At 44.9% G+C, this 23,561-nt stretch overlaps 1 protein-coding gene across 7 annotated transcripts in view; it reads right to left on the bottom strand.

The window, feature by feature from the left end:
- Positions 1-23,561, bottom strand: part of SIPA1L2 (signal induced proliferation associated 1 like 2) — a 213,519-nt gene that overhangs the window by 99,895 nt on the left and 90,063 nt on the right. For all 7 annotated transcript variants that reach the window (XM_073879047.1, XM_073879048.1, XM_073879046.1 and 4 more), the window contains one exon: positions 3,882-5,628. In XM_073879047.1, coding sequence (XP_073735148.1) covers positions 3,882-5,358 — 1,477 coding nt within the window. In that variant the 5' untranslated portion in view covers positions 5,359-5,628. The remainder of the gene's footprint in view (positions 1-3,881; positions 5,629-23,561) is intronic.

Raw genomic sequence — 23,561 nt, 5'->3', positions numbered from 1 at the left:
AAAAAAAAAAAAAAAAAACAATGTCCCAGTGCCTCCAAGATTTAGCCACGTTCCACTCCAAAGTCACCCAAGAGACTCAGCTTTATCCTCTTCTCTAGTTTGACCTTTCTTTACCAAAAAGGACATGGTCTACCTTCTTGAACTATTCTTGTCTAGAGCTGTTCTGGTCCGTGTGACCTGAAGGAAGGCAGAGAACAGTTTTAGAACTCCCGAGTAACTGCAGGTGTGCAACTTCCTAACCAGGACAAGACTTGGTAGGCACGGACGGACCCCGGGGGGGTGTCTTCGTTGCCCTGCAGCTCCACTCCGGCCTCCCTGGGGACAGCCCATTGCTGGCCAGCAGCACTAAGTGCCAGGGGGTCCAGAAGGAGGCAAAGCTGGCCACTGTGCCATGAAGGAAGCTCAAGGGTCTCCAAACAGACTGGCACAACCACAATCCCTGTCTAAGGGGCCCTTCCTCATGGCCTGCTTCACAAACGGGAAACTCACAGAAGAGGGAAGCCGCGATTTCACTGGGACTTCCACGAGGGAAATGGGCACACGGCAGGTAGCACCCAAGTTTCTTCACAGGCATCGCCAGCAGCAGTGCGGAACCTTCTCCAGCATCCCCCGTGCTTGCTCCAATCCTGCCCCGCTCTCCCTTAAAAAGCTGTTTCCACGCAAGGCTGCAGATGGATTTGCGTGGACAAGTGATGGAGCCACACGGTTTGCTGTGGCTCGCCGCTCCCCTACATAATCCTTCGGCAGAGCTCTTCACAGCTGTCCAGTGGTTCTGTGCCACAGGAGTGCACCTTGGCGTGAATGCAGCCACCCCACGCTAACCACCCAGGACAGAGTAAGCCGCATCGTGAAGGCTCTGTACTCTCAACCCTTCCCACTTACTTCTTCTGGAAAATGAAATTTCACACAGAATGGTGGAGCATGGAGAAAAAGAAAAGGCATTCTGGGAAGCATCAAAAGATCCCTGAATGCCTGCTTCCAGAGAGAAAAAAAGAGCGAAGGGAAAAGAGAAAAAGGAAAAGAACAAAGCTCCCCGCGAACACACCCGATCTGGGCCAGGCGGCCCAAGGGCTTCTGTTTTTAGGTCGTGCGATGACGTTCCTGCAACTGGGGGTGTGTCTGCAGAGCAGAGTCCAGAGGTTGAAGCCCGGGTGCGAGCCGGCTGCCTATCTCCATTCCCACACCATGGCAGGGGCGGGGGGGGGGGGCACTGACCTGCTGGGGAACCGACTGCTGCCCCCACCCCCAGCCCTTCACGGCTCTGCAGAGGGACCAGCCGGGGCAGCAGCGGCGGACGCTGCTGGAGCCAGCTTCGTTCTGAGACACACAGGCCCACCGAGGAAGAGCTAAAAATAGGAGAAAGCAGGCAGTATTCACAGCTGCAGAACGAGAGCAGAGGGGCCGGCTCGGTCCTATCCTCTCCTCGGACCCATCGGTAGCCACAACAGCCCAGCCCAGTGCTGCAGAACCCTGATGCCAAAGCCACCCCATGCCCTCACTCGGCAGGCTTGGCAGGGGATTCTAGAATTCACCTGCCTGGCGCCTTCACAGAACCAGAGTGAGCCCAATGCCCAGGGCCCCCTAAGCATTCTGTCTGCATCCACGTACAGCTCACCCACAGGGTGTCTTGCCCTCAACTTCTCTAGAGCTTATTCTGAATTTCACATTCAAAGCTAACAAGTTTGCTGACGTAACTGCCAATGCCCTGGGAAATCCTTAGCAGCAAATCAGGAAAAGCAGAAGAAATACACCACTCACAGGCACTCTTTAAAACTACCAGGAAGTGACAGTTGAGAGTTCAAGAAAAAACCCACAAAATGCAGGTCAAGGAAACTAACAGAATCCAGCACCTAAAACCATCTCTAGGAACAGATCCTAAGGACATTAATGGTGACCCTGGCTGCAGAAAGCATCTGTCGCCCATTCCATGTACATGTACACGTGTACTTAATACACACCAGAGTATGGATGAGATGCTGGCACTAAGTTTCTCCATAAATACACACGCACACATCCACACACACATAACAACCTGTACGTTCTGATATTTTTAAAGGGTGATCCGCAAACTATTTATAAAACTCAGTTAGCCAAAATGACTCAATGCCTGAGGATTTCAGGGCATAATAATTCTAAGAGACTATTTTATTGCTGGCATGGACAGCATGGCTTCATCAATTTAAAGAACCTTAATTAGGAAGCCTATTTCTTCATGGCCTCCCTTTCCAAAAATAACTAACTTCCACCTAGAGACCATCTTGGAACAGTATTGTGTAACGTGCTGCCGCTGAATGAACACAATCATGAGGGCCACTCATGCTTTCACAGCACAGACTAAAAGGGAAGTCCAAGTTTCTCTGAGTTCAATCGGGGGCTGGCATTGAGACGAGAGCACAGGGACACACGTGGGGGGCCCAAGACCTGCTCACGGAATTATTTCAGTCCCATTATATCATCAGTATGAAAAGGGAAACATAACTCAAATATATGATCGGTTGTAATGCAAGTGCCTACTTAGCCAAACTGCTTACCCAATATCATAACTGTTCTACCCATTTCTACAATTTCACAATATTAGGATTATGGATGATTGGTTAAATCTGAATTGCTGCAAAAAATGAGGGAAAAAAAACTTATGGATGTAACAGTTGTGACTGCAATCTATCTGACAAGCAAATTCTTTTAAGTCTGTAGTCAAAAGTTTGAAAAAGGCTCCAGACACTGACGTGGATGGAGTGATGTCTCCTGAGGTCTGAGTAATACCCGACCCATCACCAAAAAGAACCAACTGGAGTCAAAGATGACATGCAAACATTGTGAAGATAGAAACTGATACTGCATAAACTCCAAGTACAGTGAGCTCACGGGGACCCACACCCACGGCAGAACAGTTTATTCACCAGACTGGCTGGGCTCACCCCCACCTCCTTAGGTGCTCTGAGGGGTGGCACCTGGGAATGTGAGGAGGGTGGCCAGGGGCACGGAAACAGAAAAAGACAGCCCTGAAAAGCATGCTGCCCTATAAGGAAGGAGCTCAGGTGGCAAGCCACACCCAATAAGGCAACGGGCTGCCCTTGAGTGTTTTTATGGTGCTTTTGTGACTGACAGGTGTGTGGGACCTGTTTCTCTGTAGGAGTCTCCAACAGAGTAGATTTCATGTCCCTGGAATAACTAAGGACACTTATTTAAAGGCTGAGGATTCAACTGCATGACTTCTGAGGACTGCATCCTTCAAACCTGAAAATCTAAATAAAAGTAAACACTATTTTGCCTAGGCTTAGAGAATTTCTAAAACCGCAATGCCAAAGGATTATCTGCATCCTAACATTTAAGGCCATCTATGGAACTGCCGGTAAACGATTTGTCTATCATGCTAATTCATACATTCTCTTAGATTCTTAGTTAGATTTAACTAACACTTCCAATGCACTAGGAGCTGTGAAGGCAGAAGTGAGAAGATGAAGCAAAGGTGTAGGGGAAAAGTACAGAAAAGGCTAGAAGTGGGGAGAAAAATTCGACAGAATGATCCACTGTAAACAGCAGGAGAGATTAATCAGAGGAAGAAGAGAGGGATGAAGTTTAACCAGGGAGGAGATCTGAAAAGAGGTAAATCCAGAGCAAGTCTTACATCTGTGATGCTCACAAATGGGTAAAGAGAAAGAGAAAGAGAGGTGGTGATTCCACACTCGGGAGTATAAACCAGCAAAGGCAGGACACTGGGAAAGAAGGGGTTAGTCTGGCAGCAACGGAGGATCCACGAAAGCCCAGTGGACCACGGCCTTGGACTCCCCAGTGAAGGTGCTGCAGCCCAAAGCAGCATATGATGACCAGCCCAAGACACACACACACACTCAGGACACACACTCAGGACTCTCCCTTACCTTTCCCGTAGAAGAACTTGCGGTAATAGTAGGCCCCAAGGTCAATATGCTCTATGATGTAGCGCTTCACTTTCTCCCTGTGAATGGGCTGGTTTTCTCTGGGCACTTCCAGGACGGAGACGCCTGCGTTTGTGCAGTGGGAGCTCAGAGAGGACTCGAAGGAGCAGCCTTCCCCGGAACCGAACGATGACGAGCTGGCCCGAGAGAGGGCGATCCTACGGTCACCTTCCCCGCCGGTCTCATTCCGAAAGTACGGACAACTCAGGACCAGCTCGTTGCTTTTCCCGTCACCCTCATCAGCATCCAGGTTCTCCTTGGAGTTGAGATCCTCCTTGCTCCCCAAAGGGGACTCACAGGTGCCCGTCTGGCCTGCTGGCATCTGAGTCTGGGATGCTGCCGAGGCCCCGGTGGTGATGTTTTTCCGCTTCCCCACGTTGGCCCTCGTTGCCATGGCTTCGTTGATATTAAACAAAATGCTCTGGACATCATAATGTGCAAAACACCGCTGACAATTCCAAGGGCGAACACCCCGCTCCAGACGACCGTCTTCCGGATCACACGTGAACTTGAAAGTTTCGTGTTCACTTTTAACAGTCCGCAGCTTCCGGAAGAGGGATGTTTCCACCGACTCCGACTTTAACCTCCGTTTGAAAGGCTTGTCCCTGTCTCTCCCCATGAGGAGGGCACTGTCCATGTAGTCTAATCCTGAGATGCGGACAAATTCTCCTCTAGAAATCTGTGCTGCTGCATGGAGGCTGGGAGAGATTGCAGGATCGCAGGGGAAAAACTCAGGGAACCCAAAAGGGGCCACTGCTTTGTGGTCGTAATTCTCTACGCGGTACCCTCTGAGCATCGCAAAGAAGTTCTCACCAGATAAGCCCTGCCGGTCAATGGAAGATGTGCTTCCGTACTCGCGGTGGAGGGCGGCCCCGGTGTTGGGGTTCACTGCGTTTTGGTCTAAGACGTCTTCAGCGTCGACGTCACTGATGGTGACATCACTATTGCTTCTCTGTCTTATGGGGTGCAGTCCTCTTTGAGGAGAGTGAACAAAGATGTCTCCAATGGTGTACTTCGCCTCCACAAAGTCTAGATCAAGCTGTTCCTCTTGCTGACCATCGCTCTGGTCGTTTTGCCCATTGTGTGTGATGGACGTGACGCTTTCGTAACTGGTCTGAGACCGGCTTTCCCACAGTGCCTTGCAGGCTAGCTCCTTGGAGCAGTCCTTCTTGGGAGGCCACTCGCACACTCTTGCTCTCACACCCATCTTGGGCACAGCTGGGGTACCGTTAGCCGGACCACCACTCTCGGTGGGATTTGAGGCATTTAAAGAAGTGGTGGGGCCCATGTTGCCATTAATGGCTTTAAATTTTCGAGCAAAATAATCATCAGACTGCATGATTCTGGGAGGATCCTTGAACTTCGAAGAGGCTCTGCCAAGCTTGTGCTTCTCTTCTTGTGACTGCCTCGGGTCACTCATGTCTGCGGAGCCAAGAAGCTCCAAGTCTCACCTGCAAGACTGAGGTGAATCTAATTACATTGTTATTTACAGTGCAATCCTAAATGCGCGTTTAGCCTGAAGCCCTTCCTCTGCAGCCGTACTTTCTCTTTTTAACCAAAAGCAAACAACATCCTCAGAGTATGGTTTCTCCAAAACCAGCTTGCTTCTCAGTTGCTGAAATAATTTTGTACACCTCTGTCCCTTTCAAGAGCATTCCTTAAGACATCTGGCCTTGAGTATTTCCTTCACCTGAATTAAAACACAGAAAATAACCATTAACAATTTTTGTAGCTCAAGTTCAATACATTTTACGTATGGTTTCTCATCTGTCCTCTCCAACTTCTGCCCATCCCCAATTCCCCCAAACTGTCATCAAGTTTCATGTCTCTGTTATTCATGCTGCTCCTTCTCTCTGGAACATTCTGCATTCGCTCTCGACTTGGCTGGCTAGAATTTATACCCCAGAGTCAAGCATTACTCTCTCCAAGAAACCTTCCCTCAGCCCACATATGAGCAAAGAGTGCTTCTTTTGTGTTCCCACAGCACCCACATCTACACTTATGGTAGCAGATCTCCTTATACTCTTACTGGCTGGTTTGCTGACCAGTCTCCTCCATTAGCTAACTTCAAGCTCCTCTAAGCAGGAACATAACGTACCTTTCATCTCTGTACCAACATTACCTATTAATGTGGCCTGGCTTAAATTAAATAAGCAACATGTCAATTAGTGATAGAGTAACACAACGGTCATGTAATTTTTTGAGTATGATTATGCTTTCTTTCAAAATATTTAAATTCAAAATGTCCAGCAGCAAAAGGGCCAATACCAGGCATTAGCAAATGAGTTTCTAGAACGTGGTCTCACAATCAAGTAAGACCTTGCAGAGATCCCCATTAACGTGGGAAGGAGCCTTGAAGAATTTGGTATCTGATTAAGTGTAACTTTCTAGTTCATCATGCCACTAGCAATTTGACAAATGTGCAGGGGTAAAATAAAAGCACAATTTACCTTTGTGGTCAGTAGAAACTTGACTTTTAATCAACTTTTTTCTTTAATTACTTTTTCAATTTGTTCTATCTTTATTTAGACAAAATATTTTCCAGGTATGCCGTATCTTCCCAACTTATGGGAAACTTTCTCCTTGTGGGCATAAGAATGCATGAATGACTCTAATTCTCCCGAAAATAATGATGGTAATAAAGGTATAACATAGCTGATTTCCCTCAGTCCTCACCAAAGCATAAAAAACAACTGCAATTCGGTTAGAAAATAGTAAAATTCCAACTAGCTGAACAGTATTAGAACTCTTTCCAATGGGTTCTTTTTTTTTTTTTAAGTAATCTCTGCAGACAGCATGGGGCTCAAACTCATGGTCCCAAGATTGAGAGTCACACACTCTACCCGCTGAGCCAGCCAGGTGCCCCTCCAGTGGCTTCTTAATGGTTTTGAGATGAACATGCAGTAGTCTCTTGGAATAACTGATATTTTCTTATCATGGCAGCTTGCTTCTCCCTCAGTGGAAAAAACTCAGTCTGGGCATGATAAGATGCTGTCTGTTCCCAGGGCAACTTCATAACTGAGGAAATATAATGATATTTTAGGATGTGGTAAACAAAGAGGGAAAGCACAATCAGATGCTTCAGTGCACCAGACGAGCGTCCGTCCATGGTTCTCAGAAAGAGAGATGACTGCATCTTATCTATGTCACTTGGAATCATTGTGTTTAAAAGGATCACGGATGATTCTGAATCAGAGTTATTTCCTCTACAATTCAGGCTATTATCGAATCCTTTCCTGGAAACTGAAAACTGACAACTGATATATTGAAAGAAAACAATGTTAATCTATAAATTCTGATAATTCTCCTGCTTATAGAATACAACAAAATCTGAAAGCTTATGAATTACTTCCGATGGCTGGTACAGAGCTATGTGAATTCTCAGCAAGCATTAATAGGACACTCATGCTCAGGTATATACTATTAATTTGTAAGTATCCTGTTACAGAAGGAAGAACCTTGCCCACTAAAACCACCAAACTGAGTACTTTCAAAAAATATAATCAGCAACTAAGTATTTACCACCTTAAGATATTAGAACAAAATGCCCCAAAAGAAACTAAGAAAGAAGGAATGAATAAAGATTAAAGCTGAAATTAATGGAATAAGGGAAAAACAAGGTAGAAAATGGATGGACAAATCCAAAAGGTAGCTTTTTAAAAAAGAGCAAGGAAAAAGATCTACTCATTCCCAAGCCTAAAAAAGGAAGAGAGAAAGAATAATATTATACAAGTTTGAAAATGAGAAAGGAAATATTACCATATATACAAGGGATTAAAATATATATTAAGTCTAAAAGAATTATACCACAAGCAACTGTATAGCAACAAATTTGAAAACACAAAGGAAACGAATGATTTCCTAGCAAACCACAAATTCCCAAAACTGATGCAGTTTTGGAAATTTTGGAAAAAAAAAATTTTTAAGAATGGAAAATTTAGACTGATGATCACTGAAGACAGCAGAAACATAACAAATCCCTACATAAAAATATGGCCAATGCAAAGAGCCATCTTAACCATGACTTTGAAAGTCCTTTATCCTCCCTGGCCACACCTGGCCCAACCCCACCCCCGCTTCAAACTGAGCAAAACCACCACCTCCCACACGGGTAACCCACTCACCACACCCCTGGGGCAGCTCTGGGGTTAAGCCATCTGCCAGGAGATGTGTAAGACAGGAAACCTTAAAGCCAGGATTAGCGAGGACAACACATGCACTGAATAATTACTTCCAGAAAAACAAACCATAAAATTATCCGCAGTCACTCTATTTTGAAAATCAATATTCTGAGCATTCACATCCCTTACATTCCTAACGTTATCATGGTTTATAACAGACAGTATTAAAAATAAAAAATCTTTATTCCACAGATTGGAATGGAATGGAAGACACAGAAATGGAAAGACAACAGGGGCACCTGGGTGGCTCAGTCATGAAGCGCCTGCCTTCAGCTCAGGTCATGATCCCAGGGTCCTGGGATCCAGCCCCGCATCGGGCTCCCTGCTCCGCGGGAAGCCCACTTCTCCCTCTCCCACTCCCCCTTGCTGTGTTCCCTCTCTCGCTATGTCTCTCTCTGTCAAATAAATAAATAAAATCTTTAAAAAAAAAAAAAGATGGAAAACAACATGTTGTCAAAAAATAAGAACTATTATTTTAAAACATAAATAATAGAAACAATTAAAAACAGATGCATCTGTGCTGAACTTTATTATCACACCTGACAAGAAGCAGAGAAACAAGGGCAAACTCAGAGCACACAAAACCCTTCCCCAAAGAAATCTTCTGAGAATATTCCTTCAATTGTGATTTTTAAATTTGTGGTCTGTGATAAGAACATTAGCTGTAGCAGGCAGCAACTGATTTTTCCCGCCTAGGATCTGTTCCCCTTTCTTCTCCTGAATCCCTCTGGGTAAGATTACCTCTAAAATGATTTAATTCGTGTGGGGCTAACTCCACCCCCTAACACGTGACTCAGGTTTGACCAATAAAAGTGCAGCATCTCCCAGCTACAGTGATTGGTCCAGGGATGAGCCCAAGAACCAGCCAGGCCAATGACAATCCTACCAGGAAAAGCAACCCCCCACCCCCTCCCGCCCCCACCCCCCACCCCGCAGCATTGGTGCTCTGATTCTTGGCAGCCCTTAGGCGGTAGAACAGAAATAGGGAGCTGCTGGGCTCGCCTTGCCCACGTGACTGAGAACGGGAACAAAAGCATGGAGGCTGAGCCTCAGGAGGGAAAGAAGGATTCCTAAGGACAGAGCTCTTGACTCCAGCTGGACCTGAAACCAGCTCTACCCATGGGATTCTTCTGTTGCTTGAGGCAATTAATTACCTTTTTTGGTTTATTCAGTAGACTTCTGTATAAGTCCAGATCAATTTTAAATGTTCTAAGAGACCACATTTATATTCAGTTTCAAGACCAAGGAGAGTAAATTCAATGACCAAACTACTTTGTACTATGTGGCGGACTGCCTGATCCATGAAGAAATGAGTTGGAATTATAGTTCTGGCCCTTGAATACAATATCAAAACCAGAGCTTCTTGGGCAAGGTCCCTGCTCTAATATTTTAAGTATACACCCTTGAACATATTTCATATGTGCTGTAACAATTCAAAGTATTCAAAGCCAAAAAATTCCAGACACAGTAGCTGATTATTTAATAAAGGTGCAACAGACCCCCTCCTGCAGTTACCCTCTAACCAACATTTTCCAGCTGCCATAGCTCCCCAAAGTCAATCTCCCTATTGACAGAATCATACAGCACCTTCCTTCTAAAAGCACTACTAAATATTTCTAAATACAAAGTATTACAGAGAGCACCTTCCTTTTAAAAACATTACTAAATACATTATTTTTAATACGGTGGTAAAACGAAAACACCTCAAAACAATTACAGCACTTGTTTTTAAACAAGATATATTAGAAATGTTAAGATCATGCAATTTAAAAAAATATTATAGCCCATGGGGAAGAATTAAAATCAATGTCTTTGAAAGGAGACAGTAAGGAGGAATGGCATAGGCTCTAAACAGGGAGAAATGCAGAAAGCAAAACAGTGGAGGAAATGAAAACTAAAGCATGATTTGGAATGACCTGTGAAATAACCCAGAACCTGGGCGTGAGGCTTTGGATGAGAGGGAGACACAGACATGCACATGCGTGTGCACACGCATGCACACACACCCCTACCTCAGTGAATCATGTTCGCCCTGCAGGGGTGCAGATGAAGAGCTGTGGATCTGGGGCAACATGCCTGCATTACAGGCCCCTGGCACGTAGGACTCGTGCCTCTCTCATCATTACATTTTTTTGCAAGTTCTAACTTTCCACCTTTGTCTGTTACTATGGAGCAGTCATCTGAGAAGGGGTTTTTTTGTTTGTTTGTTTTGTTTTTTAGAGAGAGAGTGAGTGAGTTGGGGGGTGGTGCAGAAGGAGAAGGAGAGAGAATCTCAAGCAGGCTCCATGCTGAGTGTGGAGCCTGAAGCCGGGTTCGATCTCACAACCCTGAGATCATGACCTGAGCCGAAATAAAGAGTCGGACACTTAGATGACTGTGCCACCCAGGCAGCCCTCAGCTGAAAAGTTTTTTTTTTTTTTTTTTTTAGATTTTATTTATTCATCTGAGACACAGAGATAGAGAAAGCATGAGCGGAGGGAGAGGGAGAAGCAGGCTCTCCGCCGAGCCAGGAGCCCAATGTGGGGCTCGATCCCAGGACCCTGAGATCATGACCCGAGCCGAAGGCAGACGCCCAACCATCTGAGCCACCCAGGCGCCCCTCAGCTGAAAAGTTTCTGAAAGCTAGAAATCTGCACTCTTAGTTGCACGTACATGAAGGTAATGAAGGTATAATCTAGGAGGCATCTTGCAAACATATGTCTCCAAATTTATTCTTTTGTACTGACCAGGTATTTATACACCCTCTGTGCTCAAATCCCCTCTGAATGTCAAGTGCGGGGCGGTGTGCCATGCGGCCCGACTGGTGTTTCCAGAGACCAGACTGACAGAAGACAGGAAAAGCATGGTATCTTAGAGAAGAGCCCGCAGGAATTAGGGGACTGCGACTGGCCCCCAGACAAAGCACAGAGCTCACAATAATTACAGGTGCGCACCATTACAGAACAGGACAAAATGCAATCCTCCAAAGCACAGAGCTGTGTTTAAAGAAAGTCTTTCGGGGTTTCTGGTGAGTCTGTGAGGCTAGTATGCAAAGCCTGAGCGAGTTCTCCAGCTCAGGCCTCATCCCTCTGTCTCCCTGCCCATCTCCACAGCAGCCCTTTGAAAGACCTGATGTCTGCACACCTCTTGCCCCAACATTGCAACAAAAATTGCAGCTTCTTACTTCTCAGGGGGGAAATAAAGTCAATACAATTTCACTGGTCTTTTGTCACCACTTAACAAACTTCCCCACTTCTGAACTTGTCCTCCCATGTTTGCCCTGGTTGACAATTGTGGGGTGGGAGGGAGAGGGAGAGGGAGAATCTTAAGCAGGGTCTATGCCCAGCCCAGCCAGACGCAGGGCTCAATCCCACCACCCTGAGATCAGGACCTGAGCCGAAATGAAGAGTCAGCTGCTTAACCGACTGAGCCACCCAAGCGCCCCAAGACTTGCCATCTCTGTTGAGATAAAAATCCAAACTCTGCCTTATAAGTCTCTTCCCAGTCTGTCCTGCCCAGTCTGCAGCCTCATGTCTTGGGGTCCCCCCTCCTTGTCCTCTGTGCTATGGCCCAGACATGCTGAGTGCCTTTCCATTCTTCAAGCAGCCCACTCTCCGCACCCGCATCTGAGCTGTCCCTGGAAACAGAGCTGACGCTGTCTGGGCCGACCTGAAAAGCCTTCGCCCTCATCCCCCGACTGGTGTCCCTGCAGCACGCTCCCGTGGGGCCCTCTCTTTCCCAAACACCCACCTGCTACACCTTCACACCACAAGGCCCCAGGGCTGTGTCTGTTAGGTTCACCCCTTACCTGCCACACAGGGCACGCTTTCCTGTGTGTGGTAGATGTTCGATAAATATTATTAAATAAATGAATAAACTGCTAACCACACATGTTAGGCAGTAGTAACCTTTTAGAAAATAAAATATTTGACATTTAAATGGAAAGTTCTGGGGGCGCCTGGGTGGCTCAGTCGTTAAGCGTCTGCCTTCGGCTCAGGTCATGATCCCAGGGTCCCGGCATCGAGCCCCGCGTCAGGCTCCCTGCTTGGCAGAGGCCTGCTTCTCCCTCTCCCACTCCCTCTGCTTGTGTTCCCTCTCTCGGGGTCTCTCTCTCTGTCAAATACATAAATAAAATCTTTAAAAATAAATAAATAAAATAAATGGAAAGGTCTTATAGTTACAGAATCTACTGCCATCATCAAAGTTTAAGAATTTTGCAGAAATATGTTCATTATAGAAACTCAGATAAACATGGATGGTTGACGACTCTTTGCAGGATGCTGTTTGTGCCAAGGCAGGCCCAGATCCTTACAAGAACAGGTTACCTTGAACATAAAAGTCAACAGCGAGGCCACTCTGGAAGGAGCTTCTCCGCCCTCCATCTCCCCCGCTGTCCTAGCCAAATGAGGTGGTTCCAGACATGCCCTCTAACGGTCCGGAAGGAAAGCATGCCATACTTCATCCTATAACCATCTCAGCAGTGGCATCTATTAGGCTGACGGCCCATCCCAGACACAGTGAGAAATGAGAAGTCCCAAATAGCCCATCCCCCTATCAGTCTCTGTCCTGCTCGGAGCTGGGCAAAGCAGCAGATTGTTTGCAGCACTCCATTTTTCTTAAGGTGGCACGGTGCCAGCATCCTGGGGCTCTGGATGTATGCCCTCGAGCGGTACCAGTCCCCAAAAGGATGGCAAAGGGAAACTGATCAGAGGACCTGGTCAGACAGGCCCCGGGGCCTCACGTCTGAGTCAGAGACGAAGCCGTATGACCCGCAGAACCCCCACATCCCTGTTCTACTGACAACTGTGTGTCTGCTCCTGTCCTTCCTGCCCGTGAGTCTACATTATTTCGTCCTTCTAACCGATGGCAAAACACTGCTGGGAGAGTTCTGCTGCGTTCTCCCACAAAAACGCCATGGTATTTTCCCACAAAAGATGGAAGTGTTATTTCATCAAATATTAAGGAGTAAAATAAAACAGACCCCAGCATGTGCATCTTATGGGCACCACCCTGACCACTTGCCCCTCCTGCCTTAACTAATGAAGGTACTTCTTAAGGGTATCTTAAAACATCCTACTTTCCTAACTTCATGGTCAACTGAACTCACACTGCCAACTTGGTGTCATTAAAAAAAAAAAAAATTCAACATCAAAAAAAAAAAGGAGGTCATTTAATTCATTCTTTAGGTCTTAATAAAGAAACTTAATAAAGACTAATAATCTGTAGGCAGGCCTAATCAGCAGCACAAATACCCAGGTAATTCCCCAAACTCAGACATGACCATTTGCTGAGACAGGAGAAGGTACAGAGCTCACCTTAGAATGATCATTAATTAAAATGGACCTCTAACATGTTTCTACAGCTTTCTTCCTTTCTCTGAGCTCATTTTGGATGTCAGAGACATTGCCCCTCCCGGCACAGTTTCCAATTATTCTTAGCTTTCATCCAGTTCTGTGGCTCTTGCTCCCCAGCAAAAATGGAAAGTTGTCACCAGCACTCTGTGGGCACTTGAAAAAACTCTACATGTGAGCCTGTGTGTCCTCACGGGTGGTGGTGGGGCCTCCAGGGAGGCCAGGGCTAGCTCAGTAAGGCAGCAAGCCACAACTTGAGAAATTCAAGAATTTTAGAGCTTGAAGGAATAATCTGTTCTCATGCTAATGGCCTTGGCAATAATTTGTAAAGGACAGAACAGAGAAATGGAGAAAATGTGGTATTTAAGCATAATTGTCTTTAGATAGAATGTTTTTCAAAGTTTTCCATGAGACATCAGTGAGTCTTTAAGACCAATATTACAGTTATAATTGAGCCACTTATCAGGATTGCAGCTGTAGCAAATGGATTGAAAACCACAAAATACACAAATTATGAGCCTCTTTCAAGGCAAAAAATGGTTAAAATTATATGGCAGACTTATAATAAAAGCCTAACTACTGTAAAAATGCCTATTTTTCATACTCCTATTCCATCAGCTCTAATACTAACATGTATAATTGGGCAGGGAATAAAAGGAGGAATACACTGTCTCCACTTTTCCCCTCCCTGTGACCAGGAAGGGAGGGAAGGAGCTGAAGGTGGGCTTGCACCGCGAGTCTGATCACCTGAAATGCATTCACCATAAAACTGCCACGTTCAGGTACATTCGGCCTGGAATTAAATGAAGTTCTGGCTAAAGGGCTATAAAACAATCCATTAACTCAAATTCTTATCATAGAAGACCACTAAAATCAAGGAAATGAGACAATTTGACAAATGGGCTGTTATTAAGGAGTAATGGTCATAAATGGTCATAAATATACAAGTTCAACAGTCATACTTTTGACTGCTAAGTTTTTGGTAGATCTGGACATGAAAAATAGCTCTTAGATATTTATCTTGAACTAAACAATGGGACGGTACCAAAGATAAATATTCCAGGGCATGAGAATATTAAAAAGAGCAAAATTCTCCTCTTTGGGATTTTGTAACATAGGGATAACCTAAGATTATGCAGAGGACTCTGAAACCTATCCACAAGGCCAACGATGTCTCCTATAGAGCACTGCCAGGTTGTGTTATGACAGCTTAGATTTGTGAGCAGCATAAAATCTTTTCTTGGTGGAATGTTCACATTGGTGTTAGACAATTTTTTGAAGTATTCCACGTTGCTTATTTGGGGAATTTCTCAAGTGATGTGCCCAGAAAAGCTGATCCCCCTTGGTGTAGTTAAGGATTTGTTCATCAGAGTAAAGCAGGAACCCCAGTAAAGAGCCTAAAGGATTTGGTCTCCACTAGAACCCTATGAGTATATACTGAGTTGTAATCCATGGTGGATAAAAGGGCCAAATCCAAGGTCTTTGCTCTCATGTGACAGATCTAAGTGAATCAGCTGTAAGCTCCATTAGAGTAGGGTCCTGTCTACCCTATTCACGTTTATACCCCCAGTCTCTAGAGTCATGCTTGACACTTAGTTGGCACTCATGATTAACTTACATCCATCCATCTGAATTGAAGTGGTTATAAACCAAAGCACCCCAAAGTACTGAGTCAACACATCATCATGGCACATTCAGGGAACACAGTGATTCTTGATTCTCTCTGTTTGATTTCCTTGCTAGATCCTCCTCTGGTCTTCTTTAAATGCTGACGATACTCAGAGTTTATTCTAGGCTGCCTTTTCGTAATTCCATGTATTTCCTTGTGCAGTTCTAGCAGTTTCCTACACCATCTCTATGCAGATGACTCTGAAACCTATCCACAAGGCCAACGATGTCTCCTATAGAGCACTGCCAGGTTGTGTTATGACAGCTTAGGTCCTCCTGTCCATCATACCCTTTGCACCTGACCCTCCTCCACCCAGCTCAGGAGTGACACCACCATGCACCTGCCACCCATGCCCAGCATGCTCATCCAGCCTTCCCTGACAGTCCACATCCATCCCGAGGCCCATAAGTTCTAACTTCTGAATGTTTCCAAATCCACGTACACCTCGCTATTTCAACTGCTCCCACCGCAGTTAGAACTACTCCCTTATTTTTCCTAGATTATCATAAATCCCTTCAATAGTCCCCCATTTCTGTCACAATAAAGATTGATTGTCTTAAGGTAGCATAGGTCACTTATGATCTGGTCCACAAGCAGTTAGTTGCCTGGCCCTTTCTCTAGCTGCTAAAACTCCACACCCCATGTCCCCAGTGCATTTTTTTTCTTTCTTTCTTTTTCTTTTCTTTTAGAGAGGGGGACACACACACACACACACACACACACACACACACACACACACACACAGAATCTTAAGCAGGCTCCATGCCTAGCGCGGAGCCTGACATGGGGCTCAATCTCACAACCCTGAGATCATGACCTGAGCCAAAATCAAAAGTCAGATGCTTAACTGACTGAGCCACCCAGGTGCCCCTGTCCTGAATTGTCTTCTGCAAGGGGCTCTGCACAGGCTTCTCCTCCCACCCAAAGACTCCTTGAGACCCATTCCCTCTACCTTGCTACCAAGTGTTATTACTCAGACCTCAGCTCCTATGTTGGGTTTGCTGGAAGCCTTCTCAAATCTTAATGTTGGTTCTAACTTATCTTCATTTGGGCTCCAATAGCATCCTGCACCTTCTTCCTTACCATACATTATACCAAATCTATGTATACCAGCCTATGTACTTCTCACAAACCTCCTCTAAACTCTAAGCATTGTGAAGGCAGGGGCATGTCTTTGCACATGGGCACTCGGCAAATATCCAGGATCTATCACATGCTGGCTAAGGTTATGGCAAAGTTACACATTGTCTCTGAGCCTCAATTTCCTATCTGTAAAATGGGAATGATTTTATCTATTTCAAAGGATTATTCTAAAGATTCAATGAAATGTGGATGCAAAGTGCTTATCCCTGTGTTTTCTATATGGTAAGTTCTAAAAATATTAGCTGACAAAACTGATTTACATATAAATAAGTATATATATTAACTAATTGGCTTATAATTGGGCAACTGAAATGAGTAAGATACATAACTTTCCCCAAGGAGCACAGCCTTGTTTACAAAACATAACGCGGTAACTGCTGGTTTCTACACATATAACAACAGGAACACAAAGCATTAACTGATCTGCAACAGTTGAGCTGATTCTCCAAGAGGCAAAAAGAAGCTTTCAGAAGGTGAAGGAACTGCCCCAAACAACCTCCAGTCAGGTACGACCCTCTTGCCGGCAACAACTTGCATTTAAAATTATTTTAGGGACTCTATTAAATGATAACGAGATTATTTGGAACTTTCTAACTTAAGGTATGTCAATAAAAAACAGGGAAAAAAAAAAAAACAGGAATCAATTCTTGGTAGTAAGCTGCTTTGCTTTTCCTATCCAGTCAGCCAGCTAATGTCCAAAGGAGAATAAACAAAGAGCCATTTTGTTAAACGGAATATTTTGATCATGGAATTTTTTTTCAAGGAGACAGAAGAACAGCTGTGAGTATTGACTGTTTTCCATTAAATCTTTTAAATCAGAAAGAGATAAAAAGAGATAGCCCTGCACCTCCTTCCCTTAGGAGGTTATTAGTTAATACATTTTTTCAGCGATGTGGCCCCTGAATTACAGATGACACAGTAGGAAATCAGACGTCCCAATTAATAATTTAAGCTGAGGCATTTGTGTTTTAGGAGAACACAAGGAAAGAAAAAAAGAACTTTAATCTAGTGCCCATGGATTTAGACTGTCCTGTTATTTTCATATAAAAATCACAGAAAATAATCTATGTTATTCTTTAAATAAAGGTTTAGTGACACTGGGTGGCAAAGAAAAACCTGGTAGGCTAGAGCCTGGAGAAAATACTATTCACGACCTTTCCTGCTGCATTCCTCAGATAGAACCAATCCTCTCACTCTCTTCTGTTATTTTCCACTGAATCCACAGGGAAAACTCTTGCAGAGCGAAGGTCTGTCTCACCTTGCTCCCCAAAACTCCAATCAATACTATAGAAAACTGAATTCAAACACACAAGGTGGCTACCTTCAATGTGTTCTTTGTAAAAATGCAACAAGTAAACCAAAAAGCCATCAAATCCGAAGATGCTCCCTTTCGACTGAGCATAAAGGGCATGAAAAGAAAACCCCACCAATCCATGCGATAGTCTAGTATTTGATTGTTAAAGAATAGTAATTTTAGCAGCAAATACACACCAAACGCCATTCACTAATCACACACTCTGAGCCACCTTCCCATAGTTCTCATGTTTATTTGAATTACAGGATACTGAGTTTCCCTGAACAGCTTTAGGAGGTTTATTATCTGATACAAAAAAGCCTTTGTCACCCCAGTAAATAAAAGTATTCAGTTCCACTAGGCACTGTACGGGATGCTGGGGGGCTGCTGGGAGCAGTAAGGATGAATGACAGAGCTTGCTAATCCTCAAGAAGCTGAGCGGGGTAAGATTCGCACATGCATAATAAGTAATAGAAGAAATGAGTTAAAAGGATAGGAGAGCACTTCTGACCAGCGTGTTATAAAAGTTATCCACATGCACGTGCACACGCATTGCACTCCGTGCTGGTGAGGACCGGGAGCAATGGAGATCCTCCCATGCTGCAGACAGCACCTCCGTCTGAACCCCAATAAAGATAGTCGTTTGGCTCAATACTTCTCTATCTCAAAAATCGACCCAAGAAATAAGAGATGTGGGGGAAAACACAGATAGAAAGAAATTCACTCCAGAACTACCAGAATGAAAAATCTGGAGAAGTCTTAAGAGCCAGTAGCCAGGGGTTTACTATGCCTCATATGGTAAATATGATACAACAGAATATGATACCCAGTCCAAAAAAGGTTCTTTGAATCTGCATGATGTTGGGATTTATAGCATAGGATAATGTAAAAAGAGCCAAATACAAAACTTGATGTTAAAACTATACACACAAAAGCACTGCAAAGAAGCACATTCACCTTATGAGAGGGATTACCTATTACGGATAGGCTTACGCATGCTTTTCGCTCTTCTTTGTATTTTCCTACGGTGTGCAAATTACATAACTATATATGAAGAACATGTAGATCCCCATACATATCAACTTTAAATTCAATAAATAGGAAAAGACTTTTTAAATCGTCTGTAAAACCAACGGATGTTACATTACTCAGAGCCTATTACTCACGTCCAATGAGATGACCATTAGCTTCTTCCCCTTGCTCTAAGTCCCACAGTAAGATACGTAAACACGCAAGCGTGTATCTGTGTCATTTGAGCAACATGTACTGCTGATTCATTTATGAGAGTGCATGGTTTTTTAATAGCAGGTCTTCACAAAAATATTGCCCTTTATTCCCACACACTGGGACGACACTGTGGTTAAAAGAGTAATACCTTGCAATGGCATATATTTTCATACGCCCTACACCTGCTGCGAGCCTGCAAGGCAGGAGTGCCTGGAAAGTCTGGGATGGAGAAGGTTGTGTCTCCCCCTGAGGACATGATTCACTGTGGGCCCTTGAGCCATCCCCGCACTCACTGACTCAGTTCCATCTGCACGATGGCGCCGGTGTCCGCCCAGCACACCTCAGCCAGGTCTTGTGGGACCAAACGAGAAAGCATGCATAAGCACTCCGAAGACATTAAACAGCACAAGAATGCCAGAGAGGAGTAGTATTCCCATCTGGAAAATAAGCATGAGGAAACCCGAATGGGTTCAGTGGTTGGTTTCTGCCTGTGTCTAGAGTCCTCTGCTGTGACGATCTTTCCCCCTCAACGAGGAAGGAAGCTTGTTCCCACTTAAGACTGAGGATCGGAGCAGGAGTTGAGAGAGCAAGGGGAAGCTGGAAGTGAAACAGACCCAACTGCCGGCGAAACTCTGAGAGAGTATTACTGGACATTATCTCTGTAAGATGTTTCCACTGAGCTCAGACTCTGATCACCCACTTGTCACCCTTGAGGAGAGTCCACTGCACCTCCGCTCCCCACAGCACCCCTTCTGAGAGCCAGCTAAAGTGGACTCTGCGGCAGGAGAACCCAGACCTGGCCTCCCAGCCTTGTCCCTGCACTCACCATCCTCACCCCGGACCCAGGACCCTGGTGTCACCTGCATGTGAAATTAATTAATTTGGGTTATTTTTTTAAAAGTTCCTAACTCCAAGATCTTGATTCGAAGGAAAAAAGTAAGAGATGACCACCTAATATGACATGCATTATTTTATAAAATAAAAATAACACTAAAAACCCTATTTCCTTTTATAAACTTATGTTCATGGGAAGTCACTACCTTCTTTGAATTTCTAGGTTAATGAATAAGAGAGAGACCCAGAAACTGCAATTATGATGATTATCAGTCTTGAGATATAACAGAATATCAAACAGGGAAAAGCGATCCCATATCAACAAGTAAATAAATCATCTATATCACCAGAAGCTTCATGAAAATCACAGGTAGACCGGGCGCCTGGGTGGCTCAGATGGTTGAGCGTCTGCCTTCAGCTCAGGTCATGATCCCAGGGTCCTGGGATCGAGTCCCGCATCGGGCTCCCTGCTCAGTGCAGAGCCTGCTTCTCCCTCTCCCTCTGCCATTTCCTCTGCTTGTGCTCTCTGGCTCTATCTCTCTGTCAAATAAATAAATAAAATCTTAAAAAAAAAATCACAGGTAAACCTAAAGAATATGTTTGACTAATAATCTGTCCCTTATCATAAAATGTTAATTTATGTGTATTCCATTTATTTAGGGATTTGCCATTTTCAAAACTCTTTTATGTCCATTCGATCCTAGGAAAACGTCTGGAGAGACAAGAGAGAGACTTCTCTTCCCAATTAACAGATAAGGAAGGAAACCTTAGGGCAAATAAATAAGTAATTTGCCTATAATTGAATGACGGCGAGTCAAGAGAATCAGAACCAGAATGCAGGCTGCCTTATCCTTTCTACTGTAATTAGCAGCTTCTCCAATTTACATACGGCCTATAAAATTTAGGAATAAAAACAAAACAAAACGGAATTACTTTGTCCAAAAGAAGCCAACCTAATCCAAATGTGCTAACTTGAAGCAAAAAGAAAAATATGACGTCCATTGCTTTGAGGCTTAAGGGAAGGAATAGGGTTGAGGGAAAGCAGCAGGTGGGTACACATATGCGGGAGGAAGTGGGGGGATTTCAGAAGAGGGGATGCTTTAAGGCCCGCCTCGTCCTGCAGAGGGAGGTCAGTCGCAAGGGTCACCACTGGACGTGAGTGGGGTCACTGAGCATGAAAGAATTTGGGCACCCAGGGGTGACACATCTCTGCAGGCTCTCCCCCTGCTCCTCCTCTTTGCCCTTCTTAGAACCCGTCTGAGGGGCAGGTGCTGGGCCTTGAGGAAGGCGGCAGCCCCACCAGCCTAGCATCACCTAGTCACAGGCCCAGCTCCCCAGCCAGGTGGTATTTTGGTCCCAGTTGGCTTCTACTAGTTACTCAAATGTCTCAAGGGAGTCTCAAGCATTTGACTGCCAGAGCAATAGACTGGACACAATCCCAACCATAACACAACCGAGCAATAACATCAAAACTTGCACAACGCTACCAACAATAGCATTTTGTCTCCCCTGTGCCAGAGAGCACTGTCTAGCGTTTGGAGCATCAGTCTCTGCTTTAGACTCACAATCACAACATTAGCTCTTAACGGAGCTACTCAATTCTGACACCCTCATGTTATAAGCCCAGATGTTAAGTGGTTTGCCTCAGGTCACATGACTAGTTAGGAGCAAAAGGGATTTCCTCCCGGGGTCCCCAAATCCTCATTCTTAGTCACTGCCCTTTCTCCTTTTTATTTGAATGCGGTATTATGAAAATGCACAATTTTGATTCACAAGTACCCCAGTATGGCTGAAAAGAGCTGCACAGCCTCCCACCTCCATGCTTTTGCTTAGCCAATGCCCCTTGCTTGGAAAGTCTCTCTACCTCTGTTAGAATTGACAAAATCTAATGCATTCAACGCCATCTTCTATGACTCCTTCCCTCTCCAACTCACTCATTTACCCTGAAACTTTACCCTGGAAGGACTTTTCTGTTCCTTCATTATATGACAGTCTACATCATATGCATTCATGCAGCCAACACTTACCCATCTATCTGCTAAGTGCCAAGCTGGGCACAGAAGAATGGTTCTCGGCTTGGAGGAGACCAATAAAAGCTTCCAGGTAAAGCAAAGTGGATTAGCGTGGGCTCAGGGTGCCAGAATGCAGCTCAGCCAACAGGATGTCCCATGGAGGATTTCGTGCTGTTGCCCTTCGCTCCCATCAGCTACAATTATGTTCAGAGCCGTGCGCCTTCCCCTCCACATTCTAGCTGCCAAGATTAAAACCCCCCACATCTATAAAACCGGAGAGTAGCAAGGGACATTACTACAGGATGGTGAATGAGACCTCACAAATGCCTTCTCTCTTCCCTCAGCCACGAGAGGAAAAGGGCTGCAAGTTTGACTTCTCTTTTTCATAGGGAAATAAATGGGTGCTGCCCACTGTGGCAGACAGCAGGCAAGGGCGAGCCACAGGGGGTCTGTACTATCCTCCCTACCTCTCACGGCAGCATGTCATGAGCCACACGAAGCCTCGTCTCACCACCAACCCCGGGCAATGCGGAGAGAAGTGCTGGTTCCCAGACTCGAATGTGAGTCGTCCCCAGTGATTAAAGCATAACTCCCACTGACCCTTCAGTCACCGCAGGTGAACCAACCTGTTTTTCCCGAATTCTCTCCCGTATAACCAGAACGTTCTTCCAGTCTGGAGGAAGAAAGCCTTGCCCTTTACTTGCATTTACAGGTCCCTTCGTATTTTAGCCACAGATATTTTCCCTAAAGCATAGGGCTGAGTCCCTCCATAAACAAACAGGGCGACTAGAAGGGTTTCTTGAAACTTGGGACCCAATCTCTCAGCAAAAAGGTAAGGATTCCTTCTCCCCAAGAAAAAAGTTTAACAGGCTGGGGGTCATTTGGACCAGTGGTTCCCAATTTTCAAGACGACCTGAGATATTTCTACCTGGTTTCCTGGGCTCTAGTCCCACGATTCTGGCTCAGATGGTCTGGCAGGAGCTCTGGAATCCATAGCTTTAAAAGGTGGTTCTCATGCACCATGAGCATTAGACACAATTCTCAAGGATGAAAACTAAAGTTAAATGCATGATTCTGAAATTTTCCTATTTTCCCCTTTCTCAAGTACTGAAATAGCTTCCACTCAGATTTCACAGCTGAATGCCAAGCAATTTACTTACTCACATTTGTTAGTTAGTTTTGAGGAAAACAAACGAAATCTGAAATTGGGATCACTCTGAAACCATTTACATGAGTCCAAAACACATGAAGTTTCTACTCTGGTGACAGTAGCCTGGGTTTGCTCTGTTGGCAAGATGTACCCTCAACTGCAACACGTATGAGCACTGTCTATGGAGCGAGCATTTTCTAATGACTTTTCAAGTATTAATTCCAATAACTTTATGTGGTAGGAGTTACTATTATCTGTATGTTATTTATTTTTTACTTTTTAATTAATTTATTTACTTGAGAGAGAGAGAGCAAGCACAAAGTAGGGGCTAGGGAGAGGGTGAGAGAATTTCCAGCAGACTCTGTACTGAGCACAGAGCCCAATGCAGGCTTGATTTCACGCCCCTGACCCTGAGATCATGACCTGAGCTGAAACCAAAAGTCAGATGCTTAACCAACTGAGCCACCCAGGTGCCCCTTTTATCTTCAACTTAAAGCAAAACTTCTCAAGCCCCTCAATACAGCACTTAAGGTCCTTCCCAAATTTAGTTTCCTTCTTTAAGACCACCCTTAAAATCTCACGTCTCCCCAGTCACCAGACCCATTCCCACCTCTGACTTTCTTCTTGGAGTTCCCTCCCCAGAACTGTCCCTTCCACTCCACAATTACATGTCCTCTGTGACAGTAAGAACACAGACATTGGTGTTGGACCGAAGTGCAAAGCCTGGCTTCGTCATTTACTATTATTCACTGTGCTTCCCCTGGGCGAATGTCTTACACCCCG

This window comes from Callorhinus ursinus, unplaced genomic scaffold, assembly GCF_003265705.2.
Source record: "Callorhinus ursinus isolate GAN/ISIS: 27379988/994484 unplaced genomic scaffold, GSC_fseal_2.0 scaffold32, whole genome shotgun sequence".
Lineage (NCBI taxonomy): Eukaryota > Metazoa > Chordata > Mammalia > Carnivora > Otariidae > Callorhinus > Callorhinus ursinus.
Note: the sequence above shows the minus strand (reverse complement) of the source record. Positions and strands in the feature narration are given on the sequence as shown.